Genomic DNA, 18328 nt, shown 5'->3' with positions numbered 1-18328 from the left:
TTAACTGGAGAGTGAGACATATCCAGAATGACTGGAAAAAAAAAAAAATCAAACGAAGTACAAAATTACTGAATGAGGTATTACATAGACCTTTAGGAATTAACTGTCTGCTAATGCAGTGGCTTTGTAAGAAACAAACAAGCAAACCAAAACAACAACAACAACAAAAAAGCAAACAAAAAAAGAAATTGGATCTATGACTGTGCTCTCTTAAACAAAACAATCCTGATTTTCAAGACAAGTATTCAAGATTCAATGTATCATTTGCAATGATAAAGCTAATTAAGTCCCAGTTTCTGTGCTTGTATCCCTAATATGTGAAAATAGGTTCTGGCAGTTCAAAATCTTTTATGATTATTAGTTGTTAGCCACAGAAATAGATGTGTGTACTTTGACAGCCTTCACTATGATAATTTTCCACCATTATCAAAAAAGGTGTAGAACTTTTAAAGCCAGAATAAAAGAGTCACTTAACTGAAGACTAGGGTATAAAATACCCCAAACACATATATGTGCTTTTGAAGTATCATGAAGGGGTTTATATGCATAATTCAACGAGTAAACTATATAATTCATTTAGATGCTAATAATATTTCTTTCTTTCTTTCTTAAAATTCAAAGTCAGATTTTATCCATTTATGCAGCCCATGCTGATCATGCCAGTTGAAGTGTTCTGAACTCCCAACAGGAACAATCTCTATTTTGGTTTCTAAAGTATGATCTTTCCAATTTGGCATAGAAGCATAAACACAAATAAAGTATAAGAAAAACAGCACTGACCTGTCCTAATCTACATCCTGAGAAAGGAATCTGGTTTTCAAGTGTCCTGTTTTCAGCTGGAGTAGAGTTAATTTTCTTCCTAGCAGCTGGCACAGGGCTGTGTTTTGGATTTGGTAAGAGAATAATGTTGATAACACGCTGATGTTCTAGCTGTTGCTAAGTAATGCTTATTGTAAATCCAGGACTTTCCAGTTCCCCGTGCTCTGCCCAGGGGCAGGTGCACAAGAAGCCGGCAGGGAGCAGAGCCAGGACAGCTGACCCGAGCTATCCATAGGGATGTTCCATACCATAGAGCGTCACGCTCAGTATATAAACTGGGGGCAGTTGGTGGGAGGGGTCGATCGCTGCTCGGGGACGGGCTGGGCATCAGTCGGTGGGCGGTGAGCAACTGTGCTGTGCATCACCTGTATTTTTTTCCCTCTGAGTTTTATTCCTCTCTCTCTCACCTTTTTATTTCTATTATTACTACTACTATTCTTATCATCAACATAATTACTATTACTATTATTTACAATTATTAAATTGTTCTTATCTTAACCTACGAGGTTTACCTTTTTCCCCAATTCTCCTCCCCATCGTGCTGGGGGTGGGGGCAGTGAGTAAGTGGCTTAGCTGCCGGCTGGGGTTAAGCCATTTCATCAGGTTATTTTTTAAATATGAGTTTTACCGAAACCGATTTAATAAAGTCAAATAAAGATTATGTGGCCTCTCAAAACATTTTCCATGGGTGGATTTCACACGCTGACATTGGTTGAAAAATGCAGAAAAGAACTAGTAATTGCAAAACTGAGGTTTTCAGAAACCTCAGTTAAGTAAACTGCTGACAAGTAAGACTTCTGTCTGATTAAATATGGAATTTTGGAAAGGCAGAGGATTTGCTTGCATAAGGGTGAAGTAAATAGCTGATTGAATCTGGAACAGGTCCCATTGATTTTCGTGGCAATCTGCTTAAAAATCCTAAGGTAAAGCGTGTAGTCCTAAAAATTGGTCTTTTGAATCAACCTTACACTGGGAATCAAGACTGCTTGTAGATTGTTGATATAAACAAATGAGTTGTTCTAGTTTATTTGAAATTAGATTATGTGCTACTTGTGCCTTGATTAATGCAAGCCCCTTGTGTTCCTTGAGCTATAGTTCATTCTGGTTTGATTTGCTACATCTAGCACATATATTTTCTTGCATGCTGTATTGTGGACACGAGCAATACTGGATCTATTTCTTGTCACATTGTAATGCATGTGCATTGAATTTCTTCTTTTTGTGGAACAACCCCTTTTCCTCAGGAGTATTTATCATCCTTCTTTTTAGGGACATGGTAGAACCATAGGTTGGTTTGGGTTGGAAGGGACCTTAAAGGTCACCTAGTTCCAACCCCCTGCCACGGGCAGGGACCCCTCCCACCAGCCCAGGTTGCCCAAAGCCCCGTCCAGCCTGGCCTTGGGCACTGCCAGGGATGGGGCACCCACAGCTGCTCTGGGCAGCCTGGGCTGGTGTCTCATCACCCTCATGGTAAAGAATTTCTTCCTAATATCTAATCTCAATCTCCCCTCTTCCAGTTTAAAGCCATTCCCCCTTGCCTATCACTACAGGCCCTTGTCAAAAGCCCCCCCAGCTTTCCTGTCGGCCCCGTTAGGCACTGGCAGGTGCTGCAGGGTCTCCCTGGAACCTTCTCTGCTCCAGGCTGAGCAACCCCAACTCTCTCAGCCTGTCTGCACAGGAGAGGGGCTCCAGCCCTCCCATCATCTTCATGTCCCTCCTCTGGACTCAGTCCAACAGGTCCATGTCCTTGTGCTGGGGGCTCCAGAGCTGGACACAGCACCGCAGGGGGGGTCTCGGGAATGGAGTGGTGGGGGAGAATCACCTCCCTCGAGCCGCTGGCCTCGCTTCTTTTGATGCAGCCCAGGATACGGCTGGCAGAAGAAGAAAGGCAATATTTTTCAAAGATATTAAGAAGTTTATAGCCAAAATACTGGCCTGCATTAGCATTGTATCACTCAACTTCTGTCCCAAGGCTTTCTCAGACCAGATTTGAACAATGCAATGTTAAATCAGGTCCTTAAAATTCTATAGGACATTTGCTTTACCTCTGCTATTTGGAGAAAGGATCAGTCAGAAAGATGAAAGTTTGAGGCAGCCACCCCTAGCAAAGAGGGAAAATAAAATACACTCTGCTAAGGAAGTGGGAAGGTGCCTCTCCTGCGTGCAGGACACAGGGTTTTGCCTTTCTGAGTTAAAAGACACAGGACACCGTCTATCCCAGCACTCTTTCACAGTTAATTTTTTTGCATTCAAACAGGGGAATTACAGGTGTGCAAGCAAACCATTGTGCTTCTAGCTAACCATTTGCAATACCTGATAAATTCAATTATTATGGTGTTATAAAGTATTGGTGTATGCCAGCCACAGCTTATCAACTAATAACCTTGTTAACAGACTGCTGGCAGCGAGCAGGGTTGCTTATCCTGCTGCCAGACAAAGGAGGTAAAGGGCAAACAGTAAACTTTTTGCTGGTGCTTTCTAGCAAGCAGCAGCACAGTGTGAATTTTCATTCTCTCTTGCACACTTAGTAGTAAGGCCGTTGCTGCTAATTTTCAGCCACCTAATTTGAACCTCTGCAGAAACTTCGGGGGTTTTGAGTGTGTGACTGGGCGTTTGACAGCCTGCAAGGTGGCAGGTGAATGCTGACAAGTTTGAAAGCTAGGTATTCTCTGAGGATGTTGCTCATAAGTGGAAGCAGAGAAAATTTGAGGCAAAAGTAACCTATAATGAGGAGGCATGTACCTGAAATAGTCTAACCGTAGGCTATCTTCTTCTAACTATATAAAGACCTGAACGAAACCTCGTTCTGCTGTATTGACGTGCTATTCTGCCCCATAGGTTTCAAAACCAGCACTTCTGAGGTGAAGAGCTGTGGTCTATATTTGGGACTTTGATGGTTTAAATGTAAGCTGGCTTAACCCATAGATTCTGATCTAGGCACAGCACATGTTGTGAACATACCTTTTAAAAAGTTACAGAAGAGGGATAAATGAAAGTAAGGATGAAAGCATCGAGAACATGAGAGTTGTATTCCAAAATAAAACAAAGCTTTATATATACATATATATATATATTAATATTTTTCCTTGTGTTGACGTCAGAGACACCAGAAATTTTTTATAGAGTATGACGAGAGAAGCAAAGAAAAACAAGGTGGTGCTATTAATTTTAATAATTTTATCACGAGAAAAAGAACAAAGAACATTAATTACATCAAGTGTAATTTATATATCAGTCCTGAAGTCTATTTATCTTTCTCTTCCCACCCCCAGAGAAGCATATGAGCTCTTGGCAGTAATACGACTCAGGCTGAACAAATGTAGCTATATCTGCAAGTTGTATCTGAGCCGTCATTTAGCGAGTGTACCTTGGTATTTGTAGCCGTTGCATTTCCAGCGTGTGCACATGTATATTCTGGATGTCTTGAAAGCCTGGCCCCTTCTTTTCCCAGGCACATTATCAACGATGTCCGTAATGGATCTGACTCGATGACAGTATTTAGAGCAAATTGAATGCAGTGTGCTTTCAGGTCCGACATTCAAGCCATATATATAATATTTGTGGCACAGGCATTTATCTCTTCATGTAGCAGCTGCTTAGTGAAGGAAGACAGTCAGGGAGTCACCGACAGTTGCAAAGATGAATGTGGGTGTCTGCACCTCCATCTCATTTCATGAGCAAGAATAATTTCTTGCTCTGCAGGCCAAGCCATCACATTCCTCACTCTTTACAACTACATTTTGGTGTTCTTTTCCAGAAAATGGGTTCCTAGATTAGGTGGTCTGGGGCTTTTTTGGCTTTTTTAAATGAGATTATAATGATTAAAATAGCAAGCAATGAAACTTTGGTCCTGCAAAGCTCAGTAGCAAAGCTTTCACTAAGTTCAGTGGGGCCCGAATGTCATCGTTGCTAACACTGTAAGGTTTTGGTACAATTAAGTCAATCTTGGACTTAGCTGCCACCAAAAATTTGTGTTTCCAACATCCCTGCCCTTTTCTTGCCATAATGCTGGTGTTCATCTGAGTCTTCAGGGACTTGGAGCTGCAGGCAACTAGCTGAGCAAAAGATACTGGTTTAGCTGTCTGAAGTGGTTCCCCACGATTACAGCAGCTTAGCTCTACCTTGAAAACATGCTGTCAGTAGCATCACATTTGTGTTTTGCCTTCCTTATGTTATCTTATTTGCAAAAGCATTTAATTTTGTTCCTATTTAGGAATACTTCAATTTCAAATGTAGACTACCCACTGACTCTGCTGATCAGTCAAGATTTCTGAAACAAAGTAACAAATTACCAAAGTTTTCTCAGAATACACACAGAAATGGGAGAAATCACTTCACATAGAAAAAGAAGCAGAGATGCAAAGGTGAATGACAAATGTAGAAGAGGGGAGAGGTAGGACACCTGAAATGGTAAAAGGAGAAAGGATCCATATTTGGAGGGAAGGAATACTAAAAGAGGAGCAATACAACTGAAAATGTTAAAATACACTAATAAAAAGGGTAAGAGCATGGGGATGAAGTCTGCTAAAATCATTAAGTGATATATTGGTTTACATTTTCCATTTTGGCTAGAATTAAATTTAGTTTTGTGGAAAGTGTTTTCATAAAAGCTTCTTATTAAACTGTGTGAAATATTTCTCTCAGCTCTGTAGAGCATATTAACTTATAAACCCCATTGATTTGGTATGCTTTATCAATTGGCACTGCTACCAACTTAACCTATCTCCCTTTAGACTTCTGTTGTCATTTAAGAGAGACTGAGGCAACAACACTTCCACCTCTCAAGCACAGGAAAAATAACGTTACTTGCAAAACCTGAAGTCCTAAGGAGCTGGTAGGATTTGTAAATGATTTGAAGTCACTGTATGGCACATCATTGCAATTGAAAACAAGCATTCTACTCTGTGCAGAGACAATGTTTAGCTTCCTAGCAAAACAACCTTTTTAGCTGTGCTGTTTTTTAGCTAGGCTCTTTTTATGGCTAGCAAAGTTAGTTAAGGTCATTTTAGAGGTATTGTAATGCATTACATCTTTCCTTCTGAGAACCTTTGAAATTTCAGTTTATAGGAAGTAAAGAACGTGGGTTTACACAGCAAAGAGTAGAACAGATACCTTAATCATTTTCTCATAAACACATTTGAAAGGAGGTTATTGTCTCGTTCCCTCAAACTCAGTAAGTGACAGATTCCTTAGAACAAATACAATGGTGTGAATTTGAGATGGCAAATGTAGCTACTCTGCTCATAGGCACCACACGTCTCCACCACATCACAGTGTTGTGTATGCAGGTCTCCACTCCCGTTCTCTTTGAATCATGATGCCATTATGGTCGTGGACCATGGAGTGTGTGTTCGGCAACGCAGATAGTCTTGTGGTAGCTCTCTCACAGGGATCAGATTGTGGCTTTGGATATAGACTGTTCCAAGTCTGATGAAACTTTGTCACTGAACTATAGCAGCCACATTGTGGAATCACTCCTCCCTTCCCATGGCAGCTCAGTTGTTGATAAACATCTCCTGGGGATCCAGTTCTTGCCTCCCCTTGAGAGCCACTTAAGGCTGGGTAGGAAGGGAGCAGGCTGAGATACCCCTGTATTCAGACCAGGTTGAATTTGAGCTTAGTCTCTAGCATAAATTTACAGCAGATCCTGGGTTTGCAGTTGTGCTGCATCTATCCCACTGGTTCAGCAGAGGAAGCACTGAGATTTGTTTTTCCGATGTATTCATTGTAATGAGATGTTGAAATTGCAGTGAGCTCAGAAATCAGTCCACCAGAATCCAACAATGCTACAGAAAGTCGACAACAATCAGGTCTACAATGATAGCACACAGAATGAAAATTAATATGTGTCCAGTAAATAACTGCCTTCATGCCTCATTGCAAATGCAGTAGTTAAACATTCCTGTCTTGTGAGTAATTTCTTATTCACAGTTTGTGGGAAGGCATAAATGTAAAGAAAACAGGTTTGGGGTCCTTTTGTTGGGTTGTGTTTTTTTTTGGTGGCGTTTTGGTGGTTGGGGTTTTTTGTCTGCTAATTTCAATTCACAATCACCATGGGAGCCTGCAATTCCAATTTTCTTTTCACAGTATTAATGAAAACTGGGCACTGAAAATAGTCAGATTTTTTCCCTCTAAAGTTTAAATGACTTAGAACTAGAGTCAAGAACGATAACTTTCTAATCCCTTATTATGCAACGTAAAACTGTGCTCAATTGCTATTATTTCATGCAAAGTTTTTAATAAGTGGTAGAAGAGGCTTTTAAAAGTCAGTCTCCTCTAAGCTGGTCTTTGAGGCAATCCGAAAAGGCTGGCCATATGCTGTCGAGAGGAAGAGCTGTGCATCAGAGAAGTTGTTTTAAGATGGGATCATTATACCACAAGGTGACTCCTATTTCTTCTCACAGTTCTGACATGCTCAGAGCATAATCACAGTCTTTATGATTTTCTCCTGTTCCTAATCAAACCATTCCTACTTACAGTTTCAGGATTTTTTGGATTCTTAAAAATCAGGGTCTTTTTATGACATTTAATCTTAACATTTGCCTATAAGGTATTTCACTTCTCATTTACAATAATGGATGAAGTTAGTGTCTTTTCGATGCCGCAGACACTAACAGAGACCTTGAGTGAGTAGCAGACAGGGTTACCCTACACATATACCTGTGTGTGTAGCAAGTAACTCCGCCTGGTTCAGGTACCAAGATGCTGGGAAGAAAACTGCATCATGTGGCTCTTAAATTGTTGGGAAGCAGAGTGCAAGACGTATGTAACCTTTTAATCTTTGCTTGCTCTCCATTGAGATCATCTGTTGTCCCTTGCAATAGCTCCTGTCTTGCATCAGGAAAAAAAAAAAATCCAGGTGAATTCCCCCTGGGTACTCAATCTGGGTACCAAATAAAGGTCCTACTTAAATAGAAAGCAGCTGTTTCAGCAATGTTATGGATGAGGATTTGTTTATTTACATAGACTTCAGAAGAAATCATTTTCCCAGTGGCCTTTTCCTCCCTGTCTCAGAATAGGACACTTGCTTTAGCATGTGCTCCATTAGCCTTTTCTACCTAAAATGCTCAGAGACAAACCCATCCACTTTGTAAAACATTCCTTGTATTTTCTCCTCCTTCATTCGTCTTGAGCGACCCTGCTAGGCTAAAAGCATATTTTAATGTAAACAGAAGAAAAATAGCAAGAAGTCATTTCCCTTGCTGAACTGCTCCTTTTACAGAAGTCCAAAAAAGTGTAATGACAGATGCTTTGAAAATGTTGCAAGTTTAAATAACATTAATGTAGTGGCTGAATATTCCTCAGACAGATGGGATAAATGAGATAATTGTGACAACATTCTTAAAAATAAAAGGATGCCATCAGGTGAAAGGCAGAAGTTTAGGTAACGTTGGAAAATACTCCTTACATGCTTTTTTAAGTTGCAATGTTAAAAGAATGTTTTCCTCTGAGCAAGCTGTTCAGTGTCATTTAGTAGATATTGTAAAGTTAGTTGATGGTGTTTGGCCCAAATGGCTGTATTTTAAAGAGAAAGAGCAGCTGTTAGTCCATCAGGTATTGACAGAGTTTATTCAGTTACTTCTGTTATTTCTCAGACAGAAATTAATTTCCTGAAATCACATACAATAAGATAAGACTTTGTCTCATTTTCATTCACTATGGAAATATTCAGGAGACTTTGTTCTGCAACAATGCATTGTCTCTTGTAAAACAGTAAATGACAACCTGTGTATACAAGAACTTCCATTTTCTACAACAGTTACAATGAAGAAACAGGATCTAAACCAGTCACTGACTACTTTGGGACAGACCACATTTCTTAGTAGGCTGGCGTCTACCCTGAAATGAGAAAAGATCTTAGAGCCTTCTGAAGCAAAAGTTCAAGTTCTGTTGTCTAGTCATAGTAAATACCAATTGTACCAACTCAATAACTAAGAACTTTCAGAATGGGAAAAAAAAAATTAAAAAATTCAAATACTATTTGACATGAGTGACAGTTTTCTTGAGCCTTACTGTGGTGCCTCTGTTCTTTCAGCCAAATAAGATGTCACCTTCTTTAAACCTATGTGTGATAACTGCCAGGAGTGGTGTTTCAACCGTTAAAAACACAAATCATTAATAAATAAATGATGAGTAATACCAAAGTGGGGAGGGAACTTATTTCTTTTTGGTATTTGTGGGGTTTTTGATGTCTTTTATTATTCATAGGCCAATCGTAGATGTCGGTAGCTGGTGGCTGCTTTTAATTCTGGTTGTCCAAACTTGTTGCAATTTTTTAACCAATGTCGATAGTTTGAGTGGTATTACCTTTAATGTAGCATCCTGAAAAACATCATCTTCCTATTATGTCTTTACAGTGCAAAAAAAGCGACTATGAGGCGCAGTGTGCTTTTGTGCACCTGGAGCAAAACATTTCTCTAGTACACTTCCATAATATGCTAGCTGTAGGCAAGGCCTGATAAAGTTGATGTTATGAATACATATATATTATAGATATGTATTCATAACATTAACTTATGTGAACATTTAATATATATATATTAAAACTAGTGTTTAATAATACTCTTAGTTAACAACCATATTTTACTGACTGCATTTTTAGCCATGCATAATGATTTAAAATGCAGTTTCCATAAGCCAGCCTGGATGCCTAATGAGAGCGTTCTGCACTGCTCAGTGGGAAACCCTGGTTCACTCGCTGCTCTTTTCTTGCTTCTGAGTGCAGCCAGGGTTGGCAGTCTGAGGATACACAGCCTCTCAGGAGTCTGGAAATGTTGGTATAGTCAGAGGAATATTGTGTAGACCCTAGTCACTTCATTTTCGTCCATGACACTTGCTAAGTTACAGAAGATCCATCTCTGCTATTGCCACTGAAAGCAATTATATACAAAGATCTGCCTCTCCTCCTTCTGCAAAATGCAATAAAAAAGGACATCATGGGAGATGCATAAGCATTGTGTGTGCTGTGAGCATTTAACCTAGAAATTCCTCTTGGAATTAGGCTTTCATTCCACGTGGCTGTGCAAGGGGACAAAATGTGCCAGACAACACAATAGGTCCTATCAAGAAGACTTAACGGTCTGAAGACATAGGTCAGTTCAGTTCATATCACAACTGAAAAGACCAGAGTCTGGCCTTAGAGGTGGGTTCTTAGAGGGCTGAGCCCTTACTCTTTGCAATTCGAGAGGCTTTTTCTGGGCATAAAGCATTGCTCAAAGGAGTGTCTACTATTGGTGTTAATGAAATTACAAAAGGAGGGAATGGGAGAAGTTGAGTGAGAAAGTGCTCTAAAGTATAGCCGTATTCAAGGATGGCTCTGACCTAGAAAAGAGGAGGCAAGGTTGGATAGCTCTGTAAAAGTAATAAAACTAAATATAATTAAATTGGGAAAAAATATTAGAAGGAAAGGAGAAATGGGGAAGCTTGCTGAGGGAGGTCTAAAGGAGAGCTGAGAGTACCTTATTTATGGCCAGCTTATTGGCTGCGGTCATTTATTATTAGGGGGAATTTTTATTTTTTCCCCCATTCTGTTTGGTAGCCTGTTTTGTCATCACTGTCTTCTTAACAAGTACTATAGTGTCATTTCTTATTCTTTACAGGTGGAGAGAAAGGGGCAGAGGGGAGCAGGCGAGGGAGATTCTTTCATTCCAGATGATTGTGTTCTAGCATTTAAATTGTGGCACGCCTGTTATTTCAGATTATTGAAACATCCTTTGCTTAATAACAGCATTTGGGGAAATTATACTTTTGAAGGCTAAAATGGGATTTTCCTTGCTGTCCTTTTCCTTGTTTAAAAGTCTGTTTACTCATGCTGTGACAGACATGAAAATGGAATGGGCTGCAAACCCAAACATTTTCAGGCTGGTAGAGTAGGGTACCATAATAGGGTAGCCGTGACCTAGGGAGTGCAGTTAGAAAGATGCATGTTTGTAGTAGGTAGATATGGCTAACTCCTCAATGTGTAACCTCAATAATAACCTCTCCCTTATTTCATTATCTACCTACAGCAAATCCTACCAGGGCAGGAGGAGGAAGGGAGTACCCTGGCTCGTCCGAGGTGATCCGTGAATCCAGCAGCACAACAGGCATGGTAGTTGGGATCGTGGCAGCAGCGGCGCTGTGTATCCTCATTCTCCTGTATGCTATGTACAAGTACAGGAATCGAGATGAAGGATCGTATCACGTAGATGAGAGTCGAAACTACATCAGTAACTCAGCACAATCCAATGGGGCTGTGATCAAGGAAAAACAGCCCAACAGCGCTAAAAGTACCAACAAAAACAAGAAAAATAAGGATAAGGAGTACTATGTCTGATCTCAACATTAAGAGAACGCTTGTATAGAAATAGTCTTCATTTTATCTGAGACATAATACAAACTTATTTACTTTACTTTTTATGAAGCACATTCAAAAACAAACAAACAAAAAAGACAGGGAATGCAATCAGAAAGGAAAGACTGTTTTTAAAAACAAGCATTTCATGCTCTTGTTTTTCAGAAACAGGAGCTGATAAATTCCCTAACATCCACAGTGTTTTCATTTACTCTGCCTGTCTTTATGTTGCTGGAACATTTCTGAAAGACAATGATGACACCACGCATTCATAAAGCAAGGAGTATTACTACAACATCAAGGCACAATATGAAACAAAACAAATTAAAAAAACAAAACAGGAAAAAAAAAGAAAAAAGAAGCTACCTATGATTCTGGATTTAGCCAAAGTGCTAGCGCTTTCTTGAGAAGTAAGTTAGTCTTATTGTCAGAGAAGACTGTCATTATATATGGTGACTCAACAAGCAAACCTAAAGAGTTTGCCGTCTGGTGCAGTGAAGCAGTGATTGGAAACTTGCATTTGAAACAAAGTGCTGGCTTTTCTGAAGACTTACGTAGAAATACTTTCAAAAAGCCCCTTTCTGGTTGTGAGGAAAATAGTACGGAGGCCTTATTTTCAAAAACAAAAAGAAAAATCTGGAATATAAGGCACATTTCCAAAAAAAAAAAAAAAAAAAAAAGGAAAAAAAAAGAAAAAACGAACAAGAGGGCATAGATGCAATCATTGGGAAATTTCATGCACGCTTAATATGTTACTACATATGTTTATATAAAAACACATCTATATGTGCTTTCTGGACTGTGATAAGTGATGTTTTATAGCCTGTTGTATAGAAAATGCAAACTATATCTGCTCTTCAGCCATTTTTGGTAAACTCAATGTTATAAGTGTTGCTAGGTATAGAGAGTTTTATGACATCTGGAGCAACAGACATACTTCAGGTTTTTTGCAGCCATTATGAATTGTCCCAGACTTCTTCCCCTTTTTTTTTTTTCTCTTTTATTTTTTTTTTAATTTGCAGTGTAGTGGTTATACTAAGGGGGATGTGTATGAATGTATATAAGAGTCAGCTAATTTTTTTCTTACCTGTACAGCCTCTATTCTGTTGCAATTTAGTTTTAGTAGTTTGTATGAAAGAAGTGGACTAGAAAGCAAAAATGTATCTCTACTGTAATTTGTCTTTTCCCTCCTATCCCCATCTCTTGCTCCTGATATGCATCAATGAAGTTGATCAGAATGGCCAATTTTCCTATAAATAGACACTCATTAATTATCTAAATAGTTAGTGACTTAACTGGCCTTTGGCTTCCAGTCAAAGCTTCACTATTGGAGAGCATGGTTTGCCTGACAGAAACCTTGTTCTTAAGAAATTATGAGAATGATGAGTTTCTTGAGAATCTTAGGAAGTATCATATAGTGCTTACCTGGCATTCAGTTACATTAACTACAGCATTGGATGGTAAAAGACCTAAAAAACCCATTTTAATTATCCAGGCTGATTCTACTGCAGAATTTACCCCTTTCTCCAAAAAGGACATAATCTTGAGGTGCACGATAGTATTTTTCAATGGCGGGCATTTTGACATATGAAAATGTATTTTTAGCTAAGTTGATGTAGCATTGCAAGACATCATAACCAGACAAATAGAAGTTCATCATGTTTTAAAGTAACACATAGCTTTTCTTGCATATATAAAACATTAATGCATTTTAGTTAAACATATTAAATATAATGCTGTAATTTACATGTTAAGCTTTTTTTCTAGTATTATTTCATTAGGTTCACAGCAATAAACCATAGCCTAACATTTTATTTACACGGAAGTTCAAAGGGAATACATTGGACAGAAAGAGGGTAGTTCAATAGAAATCAACCAAATCATTGGAAGGCCTCCTGGGAGGGATATAGATGTTCACACTTTACAGACAGGAAGGAGGAATTTAAAATTAGCTTTAAACAGCAGGCACAAAACATTTTGTTGTGTGTTATTCACTGTAGCTGATGAAAAAGGCTGGAAACTGGTACAGCTATCTATCTGGGAGTCAGAGCACTTTAAAAATACATGTAGCTGACATGAAAACACCTCTCTTGAAGGTTGCCTACCACATTGAGGTGTGTCATGTTGCATTTATAAAACAAATTTGTATTTTCTTTAGCATTTACACAGAAATGAGAACAGGTTCACGAAAATCCATCTGATGTTCATATCTTAGATTGTTTTTCACCTATGGCATTCCCGATTTCTCCCACCTTTACAAGACAGCTGTACTCAGGGAACGGCAGGGTCAGGTATACTGGAGTCATTGCTGGAAGCAAGAGACTTCAGCTGGAGGGAGGAAAGAAGTTGAAAGCCAGGTGGTGTTCAGATTTAAGTGCTTGAAGATACCTAGAAGAACAAGAATGATCAGATGACAGGAGACAGGACATGACAGAGTATGGTCTGGGTGAGATGAAATGTTTTTTTCTGCTTGGTATTGATTGCATTAATGAAATAGCATGGTCAGGTCAACTTCCAGGCAGTTTGGTAGATTAATCTTTAACTAAATCCATACATCAAGGAAAAAAAAAAAGATCTGCTACTACTATAATAAGCAAACATGTTTTTAACACTGTTTCTGAAGGTTCTCCTTTTTCCTCTTTAATTTCATAATTTAACAAAAAAGAAATATGGATGTATCAGAAGTGCCAGCAAGTGGATCTAAAATTCCTTTTTGTTTAAAAACAGCAACAACAACAACCAAACAAACAGACATAAAGCAACTACCTAACATAAAATTGGATCTTTTCTCTATAATAACCTAATTTGTTTGACTGAGATGGCTTCATTTCTATGACTGTATTGTGTTGCCTTTTTTAACAAAACACTAAATAACGTGTGAAACTTTCAACCCTAAGACACTGAAAAGAGGCCCAATGCCCCTAACCTTATAGTGCTTTCTGTGATAGATATTTACGATTTTTTTATTTGTTGCAAGGCCAATTTATTCATTATTGGAAATGCTAAGCAAGTGGAATTTACTGTTTTGTTAATAAAAATGTTTCTTAATACAAATGCTGGCTTGTTTCTTCTCTTACTCTTAGATCTGGAGTTCATCTTAAAGCAGTGAAAAAGAAGGGTAGATTGGTGTAAAGTTACAGACATTTGTGTCAGGAAAAAGTGACCCCAGAGCTCTTTGTACACTTAAGTGAAAACCTTCTACAAGTTCTGTGTTCAACTGGCCCAGTTAGAAAAATACGAATTACATTAGTGCATTGTTTGGTTTTGCGTAGAGTTGCTTCATTTAAAATCTTACTGGTTGTATTTCATTTTTTAAAACATCAAGAAATTAAAACTATGCTCCCCTCCCCCTGTGAATGAAAAGAGAATTCCCTTCCTTTGCCACCACGTTTGGTTTTTTTTTACTTTTTTTTTTTTTTTTTTCCTCTGGTGGAAAGAAGATGGCAAAAGGTAAGATAATTTAAAACTGAAAGTATTTTTTCATGTTTAGAAGATGGTTGAAAAATTAATGGAAAAACGAACGCATTTCAGGTTCTTAAAAACATTCCTAGATAATAATTACAAAATTTCAACCGGAACTAATCCATTACGTAAGTACTTTTCTATTTAGCATGGCATTTAAATTCATGGGTAACTTCAAGCAAACATGTAATCCTATTGATTTAAGCGAGTGTCTAAAGTTGCCTAAATGTGTTGCTGAATAGGGATGGAGTTAAGCTTTTGGATCTAAACTCCAAATAGAATTTAAGTATGTATCTTCCTTAATCACATCAGTAGCTTCTTTGACTTCAATGGGATTTATTCTTCTGCTTAATTAGGTATAGACTAAAGTATTTTAGATAATTTAAGTTCAGGAATATCTGAGGAAAACAGCCCCTATCTTCCATCGGTAAAAAACAGTTAATAGTTAAACTTACACTTTAAACTGCTTTATACTGGGATTAGTACTTTTGTGTCTGTTTTTAAAGAAATATCAAACATTCTATTTAGGGAAATGCTTTATACACATTTAAAGGAGCTACAACAGTAGTGATTTTTGTTCTACTAAAGTTATACTTTTTTTTTCTACTAAAAAGTTATACTTCTTAATTCTACACTGCATTTAGTAATATCTTTTTTCTTATATCTATAGTGTGCTCTCCCTTTCACCAGAATCCTGGCCTCTTAGTACCTGCATCATCCATTATCAGCTAACTGCTTTAAGTGGTGGCCTCCATCATCAATCATCACTGTGGCAAAGCAGCTAAAAAACCTTCACAAGATGAGGAAAAAAGAGAAAAAACTAAACTACTGAGCTCCCCCCACGCCTCCCAAAACCAATTTAGAATAAGGGAAATGGAATACTCGTGTAGGCTGTAAATGACAACTGTTTGTTAATTCATCCGATATGACTTCTTTATAGTTCAACAAAACAGTTTTAAATTGAATGTCTAGGTATACTTTTCAGATTGATTATAGAAACTTGCTAAATTTGCTTCTAATTTCAGTACAGTCCTGTTTAGAGGTGCTTGGAAGCATTGTGCTTGGGTAAGCCAGATTTGTCAGTACAATTTTATTTGGAATAAAGGCTTTATTTTAAAGCCTACGCTTTGTTAGATTCTGTAAGTACTTCCACGTTAAAATGTTTTTGGCCCTTAGAGGAGTGGGGAGAAAGAAATCCACACTGAATTTAAATCAATTTATGACTCGATGAATGCTTGGGGATGATAAAATTGCTTGTCTGCCAGCCTCTGATTTGTCTGGATGGTCTGTTCCTTCTTTGGCTGGTCATTGCTCTCCATGAAACCAGAAGCATCCCCCACAGGTTAAGCTTTGAGCTAGAAAATTCCAGAAAAGAAAAAGAGGAAGTCCTTGATAACAGGCCTGCTCAGTTTTGTGAGGTGCACGGCCAGAATTCACCCAGTACTTTACCCACATGCTCTGGAGATTTCTTCCTACTCGAGGTCTTTGACAGACTTCATCCATCAACTCTGACTTCTGGAAAAGAAAGTATGTTCCCTCACCTTTCTTGGTTACTCACTACCATACATGTATCTTTATTTTTTGTTCAGAACAAGCAGATTTCGATATGACAGTGCTCCTCCAGTGGGGCTGAATTGTAGTAGACTTTGGGGTTTTTTTAAGGAAAAAACATGGTGACATAAGTGGTAGAGTTATTTCAAAGAGCGTGGGATTCTCAGGGAGTAAATTGCCTTTGAGGACAGTAATTTCATGCTGGCATACACTTGAGAGGTTTAAAATTCCAGGCCAGTAATTCTCAACAACATCTTTTCGGTAAACAATAAAGACATTAGCTCGTTTGTCAGCGAGCACAGGAACCGACAACATGGCTATCAAAAATGCGAATGCATCGGTCTGGTTGCAGCAAATAACACAGGAAAATGGAATTTGCACAGCCAAAAATAACTGCTGGCGCGGTGGCTGGACTCTTATGAGCAAGTCAGATTACAAGCCAGTAAGCATTTATGGGATGATAGATAGCAAAATACTTCTATTAGTCATCTTTGGTATGCAGCAGGGCTGACAAAGCACAGGCACAGCCTGCGTGGTCGCATCGGCTGGTTCAGGCCCGGGGGCCCGGCACCCTCTAGCAGGGGAAGCTGGGCAAGTTTTATACAAACAGCTGCTGCACACCAGCCGACTGGCTGTTTCCAGATAAAACGTGCTTTTCCCTTTGAAATTAAAACACATTTTTTTCTGGGAAAAGTACAGCAGATTGCTTCGTGAGACAAATTAGGTGGCTCCCAAAACACGTTGCAGTGCCAGCTGAAACAGAAACCAGACTGTGGCTAGGAGCTGGCTGCGGGTCTTGGGGGAAAGCTCTGTCCTCCTCAGGAGAGCCCTGGCCTCGGGCATGGTGGCTGAACACCATCCAGAAACCAGAGGTCCCACCTCACCCTGGCCACAGCCCCTGGGTGCAGCAGACACCTGAGCCTGGCAGTGGCGTTGTGCTCCCCATGGACAGCGATGGTGGCCCAGGGCAGGTTGCTGGGCAAAGTGCACGGGGAAACCCTATATGCCAGGGTGGGCTCAGCTTGAGCTCCAGGAAAGGATTGCAAGGACCCCAGACATGAGGAAGAGCTTATGGTTCCTGATGTTGTTCCCAAAGAGCTTTCACTCCCACTGTGCCCTGGGTTTATGCTCTGCCAAAATGGTGGGGTGGCGTGTGGTGGGCCCCAGGGATGTTTTAGACTCCACAGCAAACAGGGCAACAGGCAGCACCCAGCCACTGTGTGGTTGTATGTGCCCCTCTGGCCAATGCTTGAGACAAGGCTGTTGAAATACAAGCATCTCCCCCCGTGGTTTTGTTTCTTATTTATTGAGCTTCTGCAGCTCCTATGGCTATGGCAGGGCTGAGGCCCTCAGAGCCATGTTGCCCTGGCAGCCCTGGTGTTTGGGGGGCTGCTGCAGCCCCCTGAGGATGGATGGCTGTGGGGAGGGAACGCGAGAGAGCTGTGGGCATCAGACCGGCCAGATGTGGCTACAGAAATGGTGGGGAAATTCAGCCACAAGGGTCTCACAACCAGGGATGGGAAACATGCCACAGGGCTCATGGCTCAGCAAAGCTGGAGCAGGCACAGGGTCTCCTTAGCTGCCAAATGTCTCAAAGGGGAAAGAAGAAGAAAAAAAAAGAAAAAAAAAGTCATGGAGACTTAAGGAATTTAATTACAAGTTAGTATAGTGTTTTGTTAGAGCTTTTACCTGCCTTTGCTTCATGCCAGAGAGCAGAAGCTCAGGCCTGTGGTGCCTGGTGAAGGAGGCCAGGCAGCAAAAGCATCCCACAGGTATTAAACTCACCCCACAGCAATACAGGTATCCCTAATATTCTCAGACACTGGACCTCAAAGATTTACACCAGAAAATTAACTGAGGGTGAGATCCAGCAACAGAGGGACAAGTTTCAGCACAAGGAAATGTAAGAAACTTAAAGAAAAAAATAATAACACAAACAGACCCTCAGCTCTCCCTGGGAAATCCCATCCCATCCCATCCCATCCCATCTGCCACTATCTACTGCTCAACTTTTCAGGCTCACGGGGGGATTTATTTGCTACTGATTAGAGCTGGAGCGGCAGCAGATTTGTTACATCTGCCTGTCAGCCCCACCTGGCAGGAGGGCTGCTCCACTAGCAAGTACAGGGCTTGCTGTAGTCACCACACCACTTGTGAGCTAAT

At 39.8% G+C, this 18328-nt stretch overlaps 1 protein-coding gene across 16 annotated transcripts in view; it reads left to right on the top strand.

Annotated features, from left to right (window-relative positions):
- The window catches only part of NRXN1 (neurexin 1), a 730370-nt gene extending 716164 nt beyond the window's left edge, over positions 1-14206 (top strand). For all 16 annotated transcript variants that reach the window (XM_080407807.1, XM_080407800.1, XM_080407815.1 and 13 more), the window contains one exon: positions 10827-14206. In XM_080407807.1, coding sequence (XP_080263933.1) covers positions 10827-11134 — 308 coding nt within the window. In that variant the 3' untranslated portion in view covers positions 11135-14206. The remainder of the gene's footprint in view (positions 1-10826) is intronic.
- Positions 14207-18328: the final 4122 nt, after the last annotated feature.

This window comes from Falco punctatus, assembly GCF_963210335.1.
Source record: "Falco punctatus genome assembly, chromosome: 12".
Classification (NCBI taxonomy): Eukaryota; Metazoa; Chordata; class Aves; order Falconiformes; family Falconidae; genus Falco; species Falco punctatus.
This window is presented reverse-complemented; position numbering and strand designations above follow the sequence as displayed.